This window comes from Neoarius graeffei, chromosome 13 (assembly GCF_027579695.1).
Source record: "Neoarius graeffei isolate fNeoGra1 chromosome 13, fNeoGra1.pri, whole genome shotgun sequence".
Classification (NCBI taxonomy): domain Eukaryota; kingdom Metazoa; phylum Chordata; class Actinopteri; order Siluriformes; family Ariidae; genus Neoarius; species Neoarius graeffei.
The window spans coordinates 25463100-25484720 of record NC_083581.1 but is presented as its reverse complement, the minus strand read 5'-3'; the positions used below and the strand labels follow the sequence as shown (position 1 = coordinate 25484720).

Genomic DNA, 21621 nt, shown 5'->3' with positions numbered 1-21621 from the left:
TCTCCCCATCTCTCTCCCATCTTTCTCTCTCCCCATCTCTCTCTCTCCCATCTCTGTATCTGTCTCTCTCCCATCTCTGTCTCTCCACATCTCTCTCTGTCTCTCTCCCCATCTCTCTCTCTCCCCATCTCTGTCTCTCTCCCCATTTCTCTCTCTCCCCATCTCTGTCTCTCTCTCCCCATCTCTATCTATCTCTCCCCATCTCTCTCTCTCTCTCTCTCTCTCTCTCTCTCTCGGAGTGATGACACTCGGCCACAGTGCTGAGGCGCGCGTGGCTCTCGGCTGCACTCTACATTTCCTCCTCGTGCACTTTGAAACACCCGCTCATTAGCAGAACAGAGGGATATTAAATGTTTTTTTCTGTATAAAAATAAATAAATGCATAAATAAATATATGAATCAATAAAATGCCTGTTCAGTTCCAGAGTCAGCACGCAGCTTTTAGAGGAACCCGGCGGATTTTTCTCTGAAGCGCGCGCAGGAGCGGAGAGAAGCGCGAGGCGGAACAGTTGGGAAGTTTGTTGGCGGGATCTCGCTCTGTGCGCGCGATGGCGCGTCGCTCTGCGGCTGTGTGGCTCGGAGTGCTGGCGCTGGCGGCGCTCACAGCGGGGCAGAACGACACGGAGCCCATCGTGCTGGAGGGGAAATGCCTGGTGGTGTGCGACTCGAACCCGGCCACAGACACCAGAAGCTCTTCATCTCCGCTCGGCATCTCAGTGCGCGCGGCCAACTCCAAGGTGGCGTTTTCAGCCGTCAGGAGCAACAACCACGAGCCGTCAGAGATGAGCAACAAAACGCGGATCATCTACTTCGACCAAGTAAAGAACGTTTGGTTGTTCTTTTTTTTTTTCCGTTTAGAAAGATTTGCCAGAAGTTAGCCTGTTATTCCTGCATGCGTATTTCCTGGCAAAACATATTGTAACTAATGCAATAAATCTGGAGTATAAAGGGCTACTGGATACTGGCAGCTACTCTATATAAAGGATCAGTTGGTCATATAACTACAACTCAGAAATAATTTTCCATGTCTCTGGGGTTGTACCAGCATCTTCATCATCATCATCATCTCAGAAAATAAAGTGTATTTTTATCCATTTAGGGTTACACCAGCTTGTCACTGGGGTACTTACTTATCTGTGCCCTTTATATACTGCTTGGAAATATATATGTGTGTGTGTGTGTGTGTGTGTGTGTGTGTGTGTGCGTACCTTTTTGGCACTAAAAAGACACACATAGTTACCTTGAGGTCCAGTAATGAGCCCTAGGGGGTAAATTAGTGTTGACTGTACCTTGGGGGACAAAAATGGTCTCCTACTGTACCCCTGTTTCTGACATTGAAAGCTCTTTCCTACATCTCGTACAGTAGATAGACTATCTTACAATTGGACCTTAATGATTAAAAGTAAATCTTTTTAATGTAATTAAAGAAATAGCACATGCACCTTTGCTATACTGTATAAGACAAGATACACATTAAGGTTACAGAACATTAAATGTACCCTTAAGGCCACCCATCCTAAGAAAAGTACCTTTATTTTGTTCCCTTTATTACTGAGAGTACAGGAGATTGAAAGTGAATCTATCTATCTATCTATCTATCTATCTATCTATCTATCTATCTATCTATCTATCTATCTATCTATCTATCTATCTATCTAAAATTTGTTTAATCATTTAATGAAAAAACCCTTACAAAAAATGAAACCACTTAAATGTTAGATTTATTGATAGAACAGCCGAGTTCAAATTATTATTATTATGCAGGTATAAAATCATCAGTATTATTCATACAACAGCGATTTATCTATTTTTGTTAATGAAGCTGGTTAATGACACACACACACACACACACACACCATGAGATTATTTGTAATTATTCGTTCACCCAGTGAGCTGTAAGCTCATACACTGCGTTTCTAAGTCAATTTTATCAGTTTTGTGTTTTTATTGGACACCTGTGTCAATATTCTATATACATATACATTACGTATTCTATAGGTCGCCAGTTTAAGTGTAATGTATGGTGCATGGGTATTTGTGTGTATATGTATATAAAACATAAATGCAACAGTTCTATCAGATTCAAGGCCTCTGATGTCGTGTTTCAAACCTGGTAGAGGAGACTGCTTTTCTTCATTGCTGAATAGAGACTAGAGAAGACCACGCAGGCATCATGAAGTGTGGAAACACGCACACTCCGTGCACAGTATTGCCCACTGTGATGAACTGCAGCTGTGCTGCATTCAGTCAGTAGCCTACATAAATCATGACTGTGCACCCTTACCTGTCTTACTTTCTGTATTCATGCAGCAATTCATAACCCTATTCTTAATTCTTAAGTCATACATCACACTGCAACTTGCATAATTTTTATTTACCATTTATGGATCATAGCTTTTTTATATGGTTGCACAATATACTGTGATAACCTTTCCAATAAGCAACACAAGGCTGCAAAATGTAAATTAACCCTCCAGCCGATCACGATTTTTTGTGTGTTCAGATGCCCCAGATGAGTGTTTCTGTGGGTGTTTTGATGATTCATGGCTTTTACATGATCCAGGAGGAATAAATGATTTTAAGCAAAATGATGTAATTTGTAACCATGTCAACAGACATTCTTAATGTCCTTTTTAATATATTGCAAGGTGTATTGCAATTGTAACATGTAATTGCAATGGAGGTTTTTTTTTGTCAATAATTCTGGAGGGACTATGTCTCTCGGCTGGCCTGGGAACGCCTCGGTGTTCTTCCCGAGGAGCTGGCCGAGGTGTCTGGGGAAAGGGAAGTTTGGGCTTCCATGCTTAGACTGCTGCCTCCGCGACCCGGTCCTGGATAAGCGGAAGAAGACGAGACGAGACGAATAATTTTCAGCCTTATATTTTATTGCATTATCACCTCGACCACATACTGCATTGCTTTCACTAACCTTTTTGCTTCTCAGTCATTCACTTGTCATTCAGTTCTGACACACTCACACACCAACAGGCCAGGTCAAATGCATCTGATAGAGCTCAGCCTTGGCATTTAGAGTGACTGGATCACATAGGTCTGACGTTACTTAGAGATAATTTTTGGACAGGTTTCTGTAGCTCCATACTGCCAGCGCGAACTTTTTGGTCAAAAACTAATCTCAGTTATTCAAGAAAGGCTGTAGTATGGAATAAATATTATTTTGTTGTTAAATTTGTATCCCAGCATATGTACACACACCGGCCACTTTAATAGGAACTTGTTCTTGAGTCTAAGATCCCTGTTCTTGGCTGCAGGAGTGGAACCCAATGTGGTCTTCTGTTGTTGCATGCTGAGATGCTTTTCTACTCACAACGGTTGTAAAGAATGATTATATGAGTTACTATATCCTTCCTGGCAGCTCGAACCAGTCTGACCATTTTTTGCTGACCTCTCTTATCAACAAGGCGTTTGTTTCCACCCACAGAGCTGTCACTCACTCAATGTTTTTTTTTTTTGGTTGTTTGTTTTTCGCACCATTCTGTGTCAACTCTAGAGACTGTTGTGTGTGAAAACCTCAGGAGATCAGCATTACTCAAACCAGTCCGTCTGGCACCAACACCCATGCCACAGTGAAAGTCACAGAGATCACAGTTTTTCCCATTCTGATGTTTGAAGTAAACATTAACTGAAGCTTTTGATTTGTATCTGCATGATTTGATGCATTGTGCTCCTGTCAAGGGATTGGCTGATTAGATAACTGCATAAAACAGCATGTGGATATATGGGTATTCCTAATGTGGCCAGTGAGTGTATTCATACCAAATACTTTCATCCATTTGAGGGAGTCAGATATTTGGCTCAAGCTTTAATAAAGTCTTAATTAAGCACCCAAGCAGATGGACTACAGCATATATTAACTATTAACAAGGCAGTGTGTTACCTTGTGCCTTGTGCCAACCCTCCCTTCTGCTCTTTCGTATCTCTACTTCCACAAAGACCGTGCTAATAACTGTGCATTTTGATGCAGGGTACAAAATAAAACTCGGTTGCTTTTTCTGCTGAGATGAGCTGTGTATAGGCCGCCCTTGAGGACCTATTATTCCTTACTCATTACTTTGGCTGTAGGGGCAGAAGGGGGAAAGTGATAAAAGAAGGTAGACTGACCAGCTGCTCTCTGCCCCGGTTTTGTGCAAAATCTCAATGCACACAAATCACAAACCAACCAACCACATATTCACATGTCTAACCCATTGACTGAGGCCTCATGGGGGCTTTATGTAACTCTCTGGCAGTGGAGCAAGCCGTGTTGGCCTGCTGTGTATTGTGTGAGAGCTCTGTGGATGCTCACCACGCTCCCAACAGGATGGATACAGGTACTGATGGTGCTTAATCTTCTCAACAGTCATTGGAATGAGCTGCCTGGGTTTGGAAAGGACTACTGGACACCCATTTGTGTCTGGAGCTCGTAGATATGTTTATGGCAGGTGATTGTGTCTTATCTGTCCCAGATGCTTATGAAGAAAAGAGCCAGGTGGATAGTGGGTCAGACCTTGGATATAACAAACAAACAAACAAACAAACAAACAAACAATCAAACAAACAAAATTTGCAATTCTTGGCTATTATACACATTTTCCCCATTGTATATTATTCCAGGAATTCCTAATGGCAGTAGTTTTGCATACAAACTATGCAGATACCTTTGATATTTCTGTGTTGCAACCCCCCAAAAACAAACAAACAAAGAAACAAACAAACAAACAAACAAACAAACATGAGTCATGTATGAAAGACGTATACTCATTGTGATACAGTATATTGGTGAAATCTGGCTGAAATATCATATTATGAGAGTATTTTTAAATTTCAAATGAATTCACAGTGTTTGACTTGTACATCTATAAATAGAAGTAGACATTAAACACTGTATAATTTATCACATCATTATATGGCATACAAATATATAGAAAAGCAATAGATTACAAAAGGCTTGTCTCCTGCTTTTAATGGGAGAGCATCAAACTCTCTATTTAACATTTTTTTCTCTAGCAGTCTGAATATCTTTGTAGTCTAAAAGTGGCACAATAAGCACAACAAAGAAAGTGAGCTGAAAACCCAAAGGGCCTGAGACAATAGAGTCAGAAGAGTCACAATACCGCCTGTGCTCATACACCAGTGTCCCAAGACCATGAGGAGCTTCAAGAGGAAGAAAATATGGTGCATTGAGTACAAAGTTCAAATTTGGATATTCTTAAAATATCCTCTTTCTACAATGTTCAGACAAGAAGCCATTTGCAAGGCCATTACACTATTCATTTGGCAAATGCTTTTATGCAAAATTCTTAAAAATAAGGCAGAATCCAATTCAAGCATCAAGTTTTAAAAGGACTATACAAGGTACAGTGATACAAGGTTTCCACCAATTTATCGGATACTTGTACTAAGCAGCAGTAGGGAGAACAGTATACACACAGGGCCTGATTTATATGGATCCCAATTGATAACAAGTACAATTTTTTTTTGCATGTGGAATAGGATGAAATTTAAAGAAGCACTGATTGCATTTTACTTACTTTTACTGATTGCTGAGTTTGTTTTAAGTCTGACCTATCGATAAGGATTCTCGCCCATTTCCATTTTTGTGATTTAATAAACCGATACTAGAAGACTATACATTTTTATGAGTTCTTTAAAATGACTTAGTTTCCTGCAATCAAAAAAAAAACCTTTTGTAAAATAATATTCATAAAATAACTTTTACAAATCAAAACTACAAGGTTACAGGACCTTATTTGACCTCCTTCAAATGAAAATGATTAGTTTGGTTCCAAAACGTGATAAGCGGCATTTTCAAAAAAAAAATCAAGTTACCGCTAAAAGAAGTTTGGCATTTGATCAATATCCAAGGTTCCCAAATCAATTTTATGTTTCTCTGCAGTGTATTTCCCCTTTCTTTCCAAAACACGACAAATGCCACGACTGATTTTCCACAAAATGTGTTATCTCTGCTCGACCAATCACAGCATACCATTCAAATACAGAAACAGAAATAGCAGCTTTCACTGACTGTCAACATCATGGAGAATCCTCATCTTTTAGTGAGATTTTGAACAAAATAAATTAATAATTTTGATGGAATCAAGCATTTCTTAATATTATTATTATTATTATTATTATTATTATTATTATTATTATAGTTGAGAATGTGCTCCAATGTTATTTTCCACTTTGAGCACCTGATTCCTCCTGGGATCTCGATAGGCCACTTTTATATATATCAGTGGCGGCTGGTAGTCTTTCAAACAGGGGAGGCTGGTCGGTTACGATATTTCCAGATTTTAAAAGAAAAAAGAAAAAACACATCAATTTTGCCCATACTCTTGCCTCTGATCTGGCTGATTGTTGGCAGGGTCACAAACTGTGAAATAACAGGTTCTTTTGGCCCATTAGCCTACTGTCCAATATACATGATGGTGGTGTTGGGGGGGGTATATTTTAACATTTTATATTTTAAAATTGTGGCATGTTGTTTAAAAATTGATCATTATTGAAAGCAGCTCTTTGTCAGGAACCTCAGCAGTAACAGCAGAGTGTTCTGGAATAGGCACAAGCACTGACCTTGGGGAGCTAAACATAGAGCTGGGTGCCACACATTTCATTCAATGACACTTTCCCTATATTTTACTTATTTTGACTGAGAAATGTTTTATTGACAATTTTGATAACCCTTCACTTTTAATCCAGGTCTGTAGTGTGAAATGTTCTCGGCTGTGTTTTTGTTTAAAATTTTTTTCAAAATTTTAGCTGTGTTTAATTCATATCCAGAAAAGTATATATTCCAATATAATATACTCAGCATAAACATTTTAAATAGATTCTATATTTTTGGTCCATCCATGACATATTACTAAAGTAGCCTATTTACTGTTGTTGATGTGGGTCACTTGCTGTTAGCCAATTCACTTTCTCGTACCAGGAGAGCTGAAAGGAACGAGTATTATTCCCTATCTTTTTCACCAAGTCAATTTGAGGCGTTGGTCTACCCTGCTCTTTAATTTTGATTTTTTCCTCGAAAGGAAGACTGGCAAATGGCTTCGCCAAAATTAAATCAACAATGCTTGGCATCCGTGCGCAGCTTTCTTGCTAGCTGACTAGCCCCCTCAAGTTCAAGTTCAGTCACTCAAATAAATGAAATTTCTGGAACTAAGATAGCAAACTTGACAACACTATATTTACACTTTATTTACAATGAAAATATATACAAACTAAAAAAGCTGGTAGAAACCGTATGTAATGAATGAAATCGAAATGTAAGCTGATCTCTTACAATACACCACAGCACTTGCGAATCCACATGGGATTGAACTGAAATTCACCGCTACCTGTCTATATTTGAAACGAGCTGTCAATCAAAGAAAATATCCGGCCGCTTTCACCAATCACCAGTCTCCTCGCGGAAAGCTTTGCCATGTCCCTCCCACTGTAAGGCTGGGAGTCCGTGGGGCGGGCGTTTTCGCAGTATTTGTCCAATAACAGTCTTGCATTTTGAGATTGAAAAGCGCATAGCTCCCAAATGCCATTGAAGTCCACTGAGGCTGGGAGTCCGTGGGACTCCGTGGGCGGGCGTTTTCGCAGTATTTGTCCAATAATCGTCTTGCATTTTGATATTGAAAAGCGCATAGCTCCCAAATGCCATTGAAGTCCACTGAGGCTGGGCTGCATCGCGTTGTCACGAGGGGGAAAAACTCACGCACACATTAGGCGAACTGGGGAAAGTTATAACGGATTGATTTCGCGCTGTAGTTGGGTTGAGCACATATATTTCTATGATTCTGGATCTGAAATAGCAATGTTTTAAGGTCGGCTATAACATAAGCCTAGTGCAATTCATCCTACACAATGTTTGTCATTTTTAGAGGAGGCTGAGCCTCCCTCATTGTCTTAGAGCAATCGCCCGTGATGTATATATAGGCATTGCTTAAAAACGGAGCTCCCAATGAGTGTAAAATGTGTTGGTAAATAACCCCACGTTATTTAAAAAAAAGCAAATTAAAAATAAATGCTGGATAAAAATCTATCTTATGCAAATAAAGATACAAATTTAATTGTCCCGTGGTCAAGGGTTTATGAGATACGTTGCCTTGCACTTACGATTGGGTTCCCTGTAGTCACAAAAGCCAAAATTTAGGTTAATGCATTTCCATATTCCCTTCAGTATGGAGCTTCACTTCACTATGAATTTAACTGCACATGCTGTACAGAGTGTCCAAACTTCTAAATTTATTGTTCAGGATAATAAGTTTGCCCCTTAAAAAAAAGAAAAGTTTCCATGTAAACATCTGACTGGGTTTATGAACATTCCTCAGAGCTTTGTATGTAAAATATATTGGGGCTTTTAGACGAAAAGATGTATGCAATTTGGGAAAATCTTTGGTCCAATATAAGAGTTCAGGAGGCTGTCATATGTGTAGATCAGCTTTACTTCTTTTTTATAGTTATATTTCACACAAAAACATTGTTTTTTTATAATTGATGTAATGGATTTATCACATTTTGGAGGGAAAAAATCAGTTTTTAAAAATAAAATTTTAAAAATCAAAATCTAGATTTGCATTTTTAATGTTATTATAGCCTCATAATGCTGTATTAAAGTTTGAAACAGAAAATAGTGGTTTTCATGCTGCCTGTATTTATTTATTTTTTTGGTAAAGAAAATACATTTTTTTCTCAAGTTTATCACAGTGGATTTGGAGGAGTCCGGCTGTTACGCAACAAAAAAAACATGGAATTGTTCGTTTTGTCATAGAAGCATGAAATTTGGCACACTAGCTCAAGTTAATGTATATAATAATTCTAGATATGGGGGCATTTGATTCATTGTGGTTGCAAGAAAGGGTGTTCGGGTTGATGTAAATGTATGAAGGTTAATCTTCAGTGTACAGTGGCATGCTTCTGTGGCAGGGATTGTAATCAGTAATGACAAGAGAGGGATTTTTTTTAAGATTTTGATATCACATGATCATATGAATCCATATTAACAGCTAAAACTTTGAACTCCAAAAATGCTCTTCTGGCAGCCTTATACTGTATCCCTGTGTCATGTGACTAATCATGTGATATCTTTGAGAACAAGAAATTCTCAAATTTCTCTATTTGTGAGGTAGACATTCAATCAATGTGTTATTTTTTGTAAGCAATCTTATAAAAATACCTTGAAAACAAAAGAAAAAAAATTTAGCCTCATTTTCATGTTGGGTCGATTTTGCATATGCGTATTCCAGGGTTTAGAAGCTGAATTTGAAATGCCCTCATATCTAGAACTATTATATGTATCAACTTGAGCTAGTGTGCAAAATTTCATGCTTCGATGACAAAGTGAACAATTTCTCACCTTAACAGCCCGACTATAGCGTTTTGGAACTTCATATATAGCCTGTTAACCTTTTGGATTAAAAAATGAAAACAAACTGCATGAGGTTAAAAGACCATGTGGCTTTGTGTCATTTTTAATTTGTACAGTTTTATGAAAGCAAATCTAAATACCTTTTACATAGAGAGAAAAGTGTGGTATAAATGTGCAAAAAGAAACCCCAGTATACTCGTACTGTATTTCCAACACGTATGTTACACGTCACACTGTTGTGTTACACGTCACCCCTCTGATTATGGAATTCCGGCATGCTGTCTCACACACTGGAGCAACATTATGCAAATTTTATGTCTTCCGAGTTCGGACAAGTAGACACAATCAGCTCATAACAGCAGCGATATTTAGCCTGATCGGCCGATCACTGATCAGCGCTGATCAGAGTGAAAAACAGTCAGTTCTGATCACTGGCTAATCGACTGGTGCAACTTTAGATAAATTGTAAATCTGGATGGTGAGTTACAAAATTTACTGTATTAATTCCATCACATTTAAAGTAGAGGAGGAAACAATACGCAAATGAAGTTCTTGCATGTGCCGTTTGCTCTTGACAGCCACAGATACTGGAAGAATAAAATCCAATTACTAAAGTAACTAAAGCTGCCGAGACACGTTGAAAAACTGTTCAAAATACAACATGAACACAAAATTAACCAGCCAATTTTCTGTTTATTATGCACATGTGAATGAAAACCGTTTTACTCTCTATTTCATCAATGTACAGTAAATACATCAAATATGAAACCAACTTTGCCAAAATATGGACTAATATTAAGTAATTTTAAGAAATGTTCTGTGCTGAGTTTCCCAAAAGCATCGTAACACAAAGATTATCGTTAAATAGTAGTGCGAGCAGCACAATGAACACTCTCTCCTAGTTAAGACGCTCTTAGCATTAAGAGGCTTTTGGGAAACCCACCACTAAGCTTTATGAGATACTGAGGCATAATCTTGGGAAACATTTTTATTAACACCTAGTGGATGACATAGTTTTGTCTTTAACTGGTGTAAATGGGCTTTGACAAATTTAATACCTTCCCTTTAGTCATACTGTTTTCTCACATAATCGGCATTTCTGCACGCTGTGAGGCTCAGTAAATCACATTGCAGGTGGAAAATTAATCTATTTTCATAAACACCACCTTGTGGTTTTCACATTCAGATAAAAATGCGTCAACTTTCATATTCCTCAGGGAAAACTGTTCATTGCTCATTTGAAAGACATAATCCTCCATACACCCTGTCGGTAAATCAGTGTACATGGGTTTTGTTTTGTTTTTTACAGATGCTATCAAATTTGCATGTTTGAACACACCCAAATCCATCCATCCATTATCTGTAGCCACTTATCCTGTCCTACAGGGTCGCAGGCAAGCTGGAGCCTATCCCAGCTGACTATGGGCGAGAGGTGGGGTACACCCTGGACAAGTCACCAGGTTATCACAGGGCTCACCCAAATCTTAAATAAAAATTGAAAGTAAAGGTTTGAATGTCTTTGACGATGAGTAATCATTAGTGTGATGCTAGACTGTTTCTCAGGAGAATATTTTTCAGAACAGTTTTACAGTTACAAATTTTGAAGAATTCACACAGATGAACACAAAGAAAGGAATGATAATGCTAGAAGAAGGATGAAATTACAGCTGTGACTTTTCCTATAGCTTAATGTGTATGAAATCTACAGAATGATTCTTGCTTGTTAGAAATCTTATGAAGTTTGAATGAGATCTGGTCATGGATACACAGATACCCCTATTTTCACCAACCGTGAATGGGTTCTGTTCTGGTTCCCACAACAAATTTTGAGCCGTTCAGAACATTTCAACCAAAAATAAATTGGTTCAGAACCTGAAAAGTTGGTTCCCAGCTGGAACCAAAATGTATCTGTTTTTTTCCAATGCAAACCCTGATAACATCAGTGGGCGTGTCATTAGTTTGGACAGGAAGCGTAGAGTAGCAAATGAGGACGCAACAGAAAAGGATACTGTAGTACGCCCATGATGTGGGTGGAATACTGAAGCACAGCAGGCAGGAGCTAATGTTCGCACATACTTTATTTTTACGAATTTCGTTGCTTTTCAGCTTCATTCACTCACTCGCTGCTCACGCACAGACATGCGTGCGTACACACACACACACACACACGTTCTGGTCGGGAGAGCTCCCTTCTGTTTGCTCTCCCCCTCCTTTTCTATCCTCCACCATCACTGCAAACAAAACACACCCACACAACATTAATCGACAACAGATGTATTGACTTTGGCACTCACCTTCCCTACCCCCGCCCTCCATTCACAAACTGATGCTTGGCCACGCCCCTGCTGCCACAGATACATCTTAAGAAAAAAAAATGGACCAAAAACAAATATCTGCAATAACAGCTCAGAGGTAATCAGTGCAATCTACCATCTTGCTCCTACTGTTTACTCCCATTGCGGATTGTGCAATGCCGTCCGTCCATGACACACCCTTGATTACAATAGTTCCACTCAAAACTGGTGAAAATGTGGTCTGGTTCACTAGCATGTACCAAGATTCAAAGAATCCTGAGTGCAGCTGGTTCAAGAACCCATTCCCTGTTGGTCAAAAAAGGGGTATGAGTGGCCAGTTTTATAGTGACACCTACAGTGGGACCTAAAACTCTGAAATCATTAAAGAAAATGCTTTTATTTTTCAAGTTTTACAAATTTAATAAAACGTGTAATTACGGGGCGGCACGGTGGTGTAGTGGTTAGCGCTGTTGCCTCACAGCAAGAAGGTCCAGGTTCGAGCCCCGTGGCCGGCGAGGGCCTTTCTGTGTGGAGTTTGCATGTTCTCCGCGTGGGTTTCCTCCGGGTGCTCCGGCTTCCCCCACAGTCCAAAGACATGCAGGTTAGGTTAACTGGTGACTCTAAATTGACCGTAGGTGTGAATGATTGTCTGTGTCTATGTGTCAGCCCTGTGATGACCTGGCGACTTGTCCAGGGTGTACCCTGCCTTTCGCCCGTAGTCAGCTGGGATAGGCTCCAGCTTGCCTGCGACCCTGTAGAACAGGATAAAGCGGCTACAGATAATGAGATGAGATGTGTAATTACAAATGGTATTATCAGCAATAACTTGAGTGAGAAGTAAAATTTGATTGAATATTCACATTAATTCAAAAATTCTTCATCTTCCTTTTGCAGTAATGAGAGTTTGCATGGACTCCAGTTTGCATAAAACCTGATGATTCATGAGATTGCTATTTGAACACAGTCTTCAATGTAAGGGTTAAATCTGAAGCAATATCTGACCCTTTGTACAAAGGAGTTATAAAAGTCAGAATGTCACAAATTGGCTCCAATAGCCATTTAAACAATGACCAACAAATCACGAAGAATCCTGATTATCAATATTTATGATTTTGAAATTGTCCTTTCTGTCTTTAACTTTTTTTCCTTGAAAACTTTGTTTATTTCCAATTATAAATTAAAAAGCACAAAAGAATGTCAATGTGTCTCAAGGTTTTGTTCCCCACTGGATCTAGCAGCATGTTGCACCTCCTTTAGAGAGCATGAATTATCCTGTGTATGGATTTTACAAGATGTGCGATGTGCTATACTGTGTAGAAATCACATCATTGCCCTGTTTCTTGCTCTGAACTACCATTTCCACCTCCACCCAAATTTTATTGACAGTTTTGAACTCTAGAGGCTTTGCAGGCCATTGTAGCAGTACAGACTTGCTGAAATGGTCCTTGAACCAGATAGTTAAAATACAAGCCTTGTCCCAGGGTGGATTGTTAGGCTGAATGTGTGCATCTGGTTGTTGAACAAACGAAGCACGAATGCTTAGATGTACTGTCCAATTTAATATTCTGAACAGGAGTCCTAATGTGGACTAGGAAAACATTTGCACACAACTACAGTGCCACAACTTCTTCTCTAGGCCTCAATTCCTGACATCAAACAGGATGGGTAGATAGATGTTGGTTGGAACATAGTTTGATCTTTCATTCAAGCTAATTTTTTCCATAACTCACTCGTCCAGTTTTTGTGTTCTTTGTTGATAACATTGGTACTTGACAAATTTAGGCCATTCGAGGCGAAGGCTAATAAACTGACTGCTTTCAGACAATATTAGGGATGACCTTGGGTGTGAAGAGTTTTCTGTTTGTGCCTCTTCCTCTTAGATCCTGCTAATTTTTTTTTTGTACAATTCTTGGTAAACCTTTGAAAGATTCATGTGGGTACAAGTGCTGATGCTTTATTTACAGACAGCAAACAGACAAATCCAAAAACATGTTTCGAAGTCAAGGTCAAAAATCCAAAACATAAACGAGGTAATGAGGCAAGAACTGTGAACATGGAACAAGAAGACAAGAAACAAGATCTTTAACTCAAACAGCAGTAACAAGCTATAACACGAGGATCAGAGGCTTAGTAATATGAGGCACACATGCACTCAACATAGACATCACATTCTGTGTGTGTCCTTAAATAGTCTTTTCGCTGTGATTGCAAATAAATGTGCATGATTAGGTGCCAATGAGCGTCATACATCGGCGTTGCTGTCTGCGGGCTGCAGTGCATTCTGAGAAGCGTAGTCCGGAAGTGTAATCCAAGCTCTGATTTCTGCACTGACATGACAGTGGGAAGAGGAGCAAGTGTAAAATTAAGGGTAGATGTTAGGCCCTATGACCGCAAGTTGGCCTAGTGGTTAGCATGTCCACCTCTCAACTGAGAGATTGTGAGTTCTACTTGTGGTCTGGTCATACCAAAGGCCATCGTAAAAATGGTACCTACTGTCATCTGGTGAGGTACAGCACAATACAGATGTGAGTAGGGAGTCAAACTCTTAGAGTTACCAGAGAACCAGCTGCCTACTTTAACCCTAGCTATGTAATAGGTGAGAGAAATGGAGATCGGTGCCGCCCAATGTGCCTTAAGTGCCTGGTAGGTTTCCCAATAACGTTGCCCTTAAGTGAGTTGAGAGTGAGTTGAGAGACTCTCTTAAGCAATGAACATTGTCTCTGTAAGTGATTTTTCCAAACTCACTCGTAAGAAGGAGTCTAAAGAGCAACAGGACGAAGCGCGTCTTTGCAATGCGTGTCCCCAATATAGGCATTAGTAGTTGCTAAAGGCAGTCGTACTGTGATTGTTGAAGGCGTTAGTAGTTGCAAAATCCAGTCGATAAGGTCACATGGCATTCATTTTTAACCAAAATCTAATGAAATATAAAGTGTTTAAAATAACATAACATAGTATCATCTGGGAGCATTACATATATAATGTGGTAATTAATTAATGAAAGTATTTTACATTTTGGTCATTTTTTTATTCCTCTTTTATTTTTTATTCCTGTCTCTCACAATGCACACACGAAAGTGTGCATGTGCAGAGTGTGTGTGAGAGAGCGTGAGAGAGAGAGAAAGAGAGGTTTTGAGGTTGAATTAACCTTTTATATATAGATCAAAACCTCTTTCTCTCTCTCTTACACACACACACACACACACACACACACACACACACACACACACACACACACACACACACACACACACGCTGTTAGAGATGCAGAAATGTGTCTCATTTATGACACTAGGACTCGTCTAATGGAGTTAAATTTGATGAAAATGTGGCAACGTCAGTGTGACATTACGATATCCATACGTAATTCCATAACAGGAATATATTCATAATGTTTTGCATATATTTATTTACTAATTAACTCAGTGTACAAGAAAAATAATTGAACATCATCAGCAGATTCAACACCAGTTTCCCCCGTTGACTGAGTCCCTCGGGGGCGCATGTGCATTCTGTGTATTCGGCTGTAAGGAGACCCCCTTTGTTTTGAACGAGTGGTCCGGGTCTCCCGTAAATTCTGAGCAAACTAAAGGACTACTTGGGCTATGATGTTGTTCAGGAAAACCACGTTAGCTTGACGACGGGTCTTAAGAGGTCATTTAAGACTCTCTTGGCCTTAAGAGGCTTTCGGGAAACCCAGCCTTGGTTAGTACTGGGATGGGAGACTGCCTGGGAAGACCAGGTCCTGGCATAGGAGGGACATTGGTAGGACCTATAAGCCAAGAATTGGATTCTGGCATTGGATCTAAGGTCTCTCATTTTACCCATTCGAACAACTGATTAAACAACAACTGATGCTAGAAATGCCTGTTTATCCCCATGCAATGCAGTCATCCAACTTACTGAACTGTGATATTTGTCTAAATGTAGGTCTATATCGAATGAACTGCCAGCTCATTAAGTGTGTATGAACTGCTTGCACATTCTGTGTCTATTTGGAAACAGATTCTGCTTTGTGGCATTTTTTTTTTTCAAATAAAAGTTGACAAAATCCTGGTTTTTAATTAACAGCACCAGAGCATGATAGCAAAGAGGAACTCCTGTTGTGCATGAATATGTTTTTTAATCAAGATCTCTATTCCCATTTCATACTAAAATTTTTAGTGTTTCAATCTGGAAAGAGCATAAAAGAGAATGTACAAAGAGAATTATACAGTGTGGTCAAGATATTTCTTTATGAAAACATTTTGGTTTTGTTTTTACTTAATTTCATGCTTTGATGCCTCTGAAATATATATATTTTTCCCATCCTACAGGTTCTTGTCAACATAGGAAACTATTTCACATTGGACTCTGTATTTCTGTCCCCTCGCAAAGGCATCTACAGCTTCAACTTTCATGTTATTAAAGTATATCAGAGCCAAACTATACAGGTAAGAAGGAATACAAACAATGCTCCATGGTAGGCTTGTGCGATATAAACAATATTATCATCCTTATATGATATTACGTATGAGCTCTGAAAAATGGGTTCACTCAAAATTTAAAAATATGCTACAAGAGCAGAAATTTTCCCTACAATATGAAGAGATGTGAATCATGAGAATCTGGAATGATTTGCTCAGGTTGTTTGAACTCTTCAATATTAACAGCCATGCCTTAGAAGCCCCTCCACCTTTCCCCCTTTCTGACATGGTACTGTATATGGAGAATATTTTGAGTTCATTAATGCGAAATGTGAAGAATCCATAAGTGTAGCGTGTGTTTGGCTGAACTAACATCTCATCTCATTATCTCTAGCTGCTTTATCCTGTTCTACAGGGTCGCAGGCAAGCTGGAGCCTATCCCAGCTGACTACGGGCGAAAGGCGGGGTACACCCTGGACAAGTCGCCAGGTCATCACAGGACTGACACATAGACACAGACAACCATTCACACTCACATTCACACCTCATCTCATCTCATCTCATCTCATCTCATCTCATCTCATTATCTCTAGCCGCTTTATCCTTCTACAGGGTCGCAGGCAAGCTGGAGCCTATCCCAGCTGACTACGGGCGAAAGGCGGGGTACACCCTGGACAAGTCGCCAGGTCATCACAGGGCTGACACATAGACACAGACAACCATTCACACTCACATTCACACCTACGGTCAATTTAGAGTCACCAGTTAACCTAACCTGCATGTCTTTGGACTGTGGGGGAAACCGGAACACCCGGAGGAAACCCATGCGGACACAGGGAGAACATGCAAACTCCGCACAGAAAGGCCCTCGCCAGCCACGGGGCTCAAACCCAGACCTTCTTGCTGTGAGGCGACAGCGCTAACCACTACACCTCCGTGCCGCCTGAACTAACATTAGACAAGTATATATTTAAACATCAGTTACTAGATTTATTTTGGTTTTTCCTGGAAGAGAAAATCGAATGAAGATTTTGACCCAAAAAGAATAAATACACCTGCAACGAAGTGGCATAACTAACACTTTACAAATCACATTAATGATGATAATTAAAACATAATTAAATGTGCGCTCCTGTTCAACACTGAGGAGCATCAGCAGTTAAAATGTCAGTCATGTGGATTTTAGGCAACTGATTTCTAAAAGGATGATATCAAAATATGATATGTTTTTTTTATACTGTATGATTGGAGAGTCACATGAAAGTCCATCATCCAGCTGAGTTTTTGAGATTGTCGCAATTCCTGACTGCACAACTGTTAATTTTATTATATGCATCTTTAGTAAACCTGAAATGGTGGCACTGCTTGTAGAAATTATAGTTTTCCAGTCTTTTGTAGGATTCTGGATAATTAAATTGTTTCTTCCGATATTGTATGTAAAATGGAAAATCAAACAATATTGCACAAACCTTCTCCACGGACATTAAAAAAATATTATATGGACATGAGTGTTTTACTGGGAAATATGCCACTTGCATTTTTTCATACAAGCTACATCCGGGACATGGAGAACCAAAACTGTGACATAAATCTCTAGATGTCACTCGTGAGGAAATCGATGAATTTTTTTTTATAAATTTGGGTACTTTTCGTTTGTGAATGTGTCTTTATAATAAAAAGAACATGACACATTGGCTTGAAGATATGAAGTTTATCTTCTCGTGTTGAAAAACTAACATTTTTCATATGAAATACATGGTGGATCTGAGTGACATATTTAAATAATATTGGCTGGCGTTGAGTGATATATCAGATATATTCCATTCAGCTAGCATGATATTGAATGAGTTGAAGACGAGTTCAGTATCATGCTAGCTGAATGGAATATGTCTAATATACCATGGAAAAAAGCCAACCAATATTATTATAATACATACACACTCTCGGGCGGCATGGTGGTGTAGTGGTTAGCGCTGTCGCCTCACAGCAAGAAGGTCTGGGTTCGAGCCCCGTGGCCGGCGAGGGCCTTTCTGTGCGGAGTTTGCATGTTCTTCCCGTGTCCGCGTGAGTTTCCTCCGGGTGCTCCGGTTTCCCCCACAGTCCAAAGACATGCAGGTTAACTGGTGACTCTAAATTGACCGTAGGTGTGAGTGTGAGTGGTTGTCTGTGTCTATGTGTCAGCCCTGTGATAACCTGGTGACTTGTCCACGGTGTAACCCGCCTTTCGCCCATAGTCAGCTGGGATAGGCTCCAGCTTGCCTGCGACCCTGTAGAACAGGATAAAGCGGCTAGAAATAATGAGATGAGATGAGATACACACTCTCTTCATATCAGCATTCTCGAAGGGCAACGGCTTACCCACAAGTTGGCGCTGTCAGCGTGGCAGTGTAGCATTCATCTGTAGTGTTAGCAAAGGCCAATGCTAGCTTACCTTCGAGTTAGCATGGCAGTGCAGTCACCTTCCAGCTGGTATAGCGTTCATTAGTAGTGTTAACGAATGCTAATAAAGCAGTTCTATTGAGAGCAAGTAGCACAGGCTAACAACCGAGAAACTAGGATTTCTGTCTCCAGACTCTTCTGCACGCTCACCACAGTATTTTTCACTCATACTTCAGTATTCATTTCCCTCTGTAATTTACTTAGTCATTTTTAAAATCAACATCGACAGCTACACACAACAGAGTGACCTGACAGCCAAAATTCTCTCAAAATCTTCCGCTTTTAACAAAGCAAACCTGGTAGCCATGTTTGTTTACAAATTGTCACAGTCGCTTGCCAGAGCATCTCTTGTTTTATGTAAAACAAGAGCGTTTTATGTGTCTTGACAATCATGCAATATCATAGACCATATTCAACACTACTGTAATTCTTCATTGGGTAGAGTGACATAATACACGTAGGATAAGTGATATGCTAACAATATTGCATGCTATCAAACCAAATGAATGAAATCTGCTAGAAGGGAATAGAATACATGTTTTTATTCCATCGAAAAGTGTCCTGTATGTATAATAATTCCCGATATTTCACTCCGATGACGCCACTCCCAGTGTTTTCCTGCTGGCCTGATGCACGTCCTCAAAATGGTGAACCAGTTCAAAATTAAAATTCTTTTGATTAACTTGTGTATTTTTTTATAGCTGCATCCATATAATATAAAGAACATTACATGGTTGCGCGAAGATATGAAAAGTTTATCTTCTCGTGTAGAAAATATTTTCACTTGTTCGCTTCACTCACTCGTGAATATGTTCACCACTCGAAGATAAACTTTGTATCTTTGTGCAACTGTGTAATTTTCTCTATATCAACATAACTTTTAGATCTTTTAGATCATTGTGGACAAACTAATGTGATTTTCCTTTAAGACATCAGTTAATTTTCACTCCATCTTATAAGACAAGTGCAGTGCAGTATTGATGTAGTTGCTACTGTACCTTGTACCTTGCGCTTGATAAAATCCAGCTGCATTTTGTTTGACCCAGATTTTTTTATTCTGTTCGTTCCTTCATATGGTCTTCTCTGCTGTCTTTTAGGTGAACTTGATGTTAAATGGAAAGCCGGTCATCTCTGCCTTTGCAGGTGACAAAGACGTGACACGAGAGGCTGCTACTAATGGTGTTCTCCTCTACCTGGACAAGGAGGACAAGGTTTACCTGAAACTAGAGAAGGGAAATCTAGTGGGTGGGTGGCAGTATTCCACCTTCTCCGGATTCCTCGTATTTCCTCTGTGAAAAAGAGGACACGATTGCCAGCTGTTCCATGCGCCAACAACGTATCACCATTGTTTAACCGATCTTTCAGCATTAACAGAAAGGGCCTGGACTGGAGGCATTCCTCCAAACACTCATTCATTCACTGTTTGCCCAAAGTGTGAAATGGACCTTTGGAAAAATATCGTTGTGGCATGCGTGTTCCTATTTTCACAATGCAAAGACACATCTAGGGACCTGCTGCGAGTCTTTGTTGCCTTCATATATTTAACAAATTCGACTGAAGTATTTAGCGTCTTTCAAAGCTGTGGATTTTTCTTACCATGCGTCAAATATTATTTACTTTTCTGATGTCTGTAGGGTAAGTCGGTGTGTTGCATTAACTGATTAATATAATAGCACTTATTTCTTTGGAGAATTCAGGGGGAACAAAATTTCCTTTTAGTGCTTATACACATTGTAGGGAGCTCTAGAATAAATTAATAATAATGTATATTTAAAGTCAACCTCAGCTCAATAAAAAAATATTGATCCAAACCAGAACTTTTGAAGATTTCCTTTCTTATACACCTTATTCAGGAACATCAGGATATTTACAGTATAAATAAAATGTTTATGTTTAAATGGGGCAAAAATAAAACTTTTTATTTTATTATATTTGTTGAAACATATTTTTTTCATTTGGTGAAAAAAAACAAAAAAAACAAGAACCTTTCTGTACTTGGGTCAATTCCTCTAATGAACACAATGAACAAATAATTACAATAAACAAAGAGGTTTTGGAAACCTCCATATCATAGATATTTACATCCATTCCCTTGAGCCAGCCAATGGGATCTCCAAGTATATAAAGGTTTTGTATATCTACTTCTATAAATATTGTTTATATGGCTAATGATTGAGAAAAATATAAGATGTATTGGATATTTTTTTAATTTTTATTTTACATTTGTCTTGGTATAAAATCAAAACTGATAGCCTAGATTTAAAAAAAAAAGGACATCCATTGCCACAGTGAACAGAACCTATTGTACAGCTGCCAAGATCTTGTTATAAGCAAATAATCAGAATTAAATCGAATCAATTTCTGAGCTGAGGCATATTGCAGATCCTGCAAATCAGAAATGCATGCACACCATGGTGAACTTGGAAAAACAGAAGAAAAAAGTGTCTCCCTTTTCAGTTTTCGACATGTAGTTGGGCTGAAAAGTTGCTAAGCACTAAGGTTAAGGTTGGCACTCAACTCTTCAGAAGCAGGCTTGGAGACCTCATTCTGGATAGAACCTCACAGAGTCCTGTGTGTTTTCAGTGTTCCTGCTGTATTTCAGAATCACATTTTTTTCCACATACTGTATTTCATGTTTGCTGTTCTGCACTGTAAACAATATCTGATGGTTGGTGGCTATAAAAAGGCACTAAACTCTTCAGTGAACGTCACATATCATGACAATATACTCTATAATAGCACTTTGAGAATAACAAATCAATTGAACTTAAGAAATTTACATTTCATACCTGGCCTAATTTCATTTGTAAGTAATGAAGTTGTTATCGTAGGATTATATTATTATGTATATTAATATACTGTAATTAAAGTGTTCACTTTTAAGTCAATGCTGTGGACTTCGTATGGACTAAAATGAGTCGTGCCATTTTTTTGGTGAAAAGGCAGGATGTTTTAGATACATGTTTAGAGTATTTGCAATCACATAACAAAAAGGAAAACTTCTACTAAATTTTCTAAAAATAATATTTGAACACTAAACTAACAATTTGTAAATCGCAGTAAGCACTTCTCGACGAAAACACCTTACAAGTCTGCCTGTAGGCTTCATCTTAGGTGTGCTATCATC

The 21621-nt window shown here is 39.0% G+C and overlaps 1 protein-coding gene across 1 annotated transcript; it reads left to right on the top strand.

The window, feature by feature from the left end:
- The first annotated feature begins 362 nt into the window (after positions 1 to 362).
- On the top strand, positions 363 to 20335 carry cbln4 (cerebellin 4 precursor). Its single transcript, XM_060936756.1, has 3 exons — positions 363 to 818; positions 15966 to 16082; positions 19592 to 20335. The coding sequence occupies exons 1-3, from the start codon at positions 549 to 551 to the stop codon at positions 19787 to 19789; spliced, it is 585 nt and encodes a 194-aa protein (XP_060792739.1). The 5' UTR covers positions 363 to 548; the 3' UTR covers positions 19790 to 20335.
- The last annotated feature ends 1286 nt before the right edge of the window (positions 20336 to 21621 follow it).

Excerpts from the sequence above, each read along its gene's own strand:
- cbln4 (XM_060936756.1), top strand. The coding sequence starts at position 549 with ATGGCGCGTCGCTCTGCGGCTGTGTGGCTCGGAGTGCTGGCGCTGGCG. Across the intron at positions 819-15,965 it reads GGATCATCTACTTCGACCAA|GTTCTTGTCAACATAGGAAA; the intron begins GTAAAGAACGTT and ends CCCATCCTACAG. Across the intron at positions 16,083-19,591 it reads ATCAGAGCCAAACTATACAG|GTGAACTTGATGTTAAATGG; the intron begins GTAAGAAGGAAT and ends GCTGTCTTTTAG.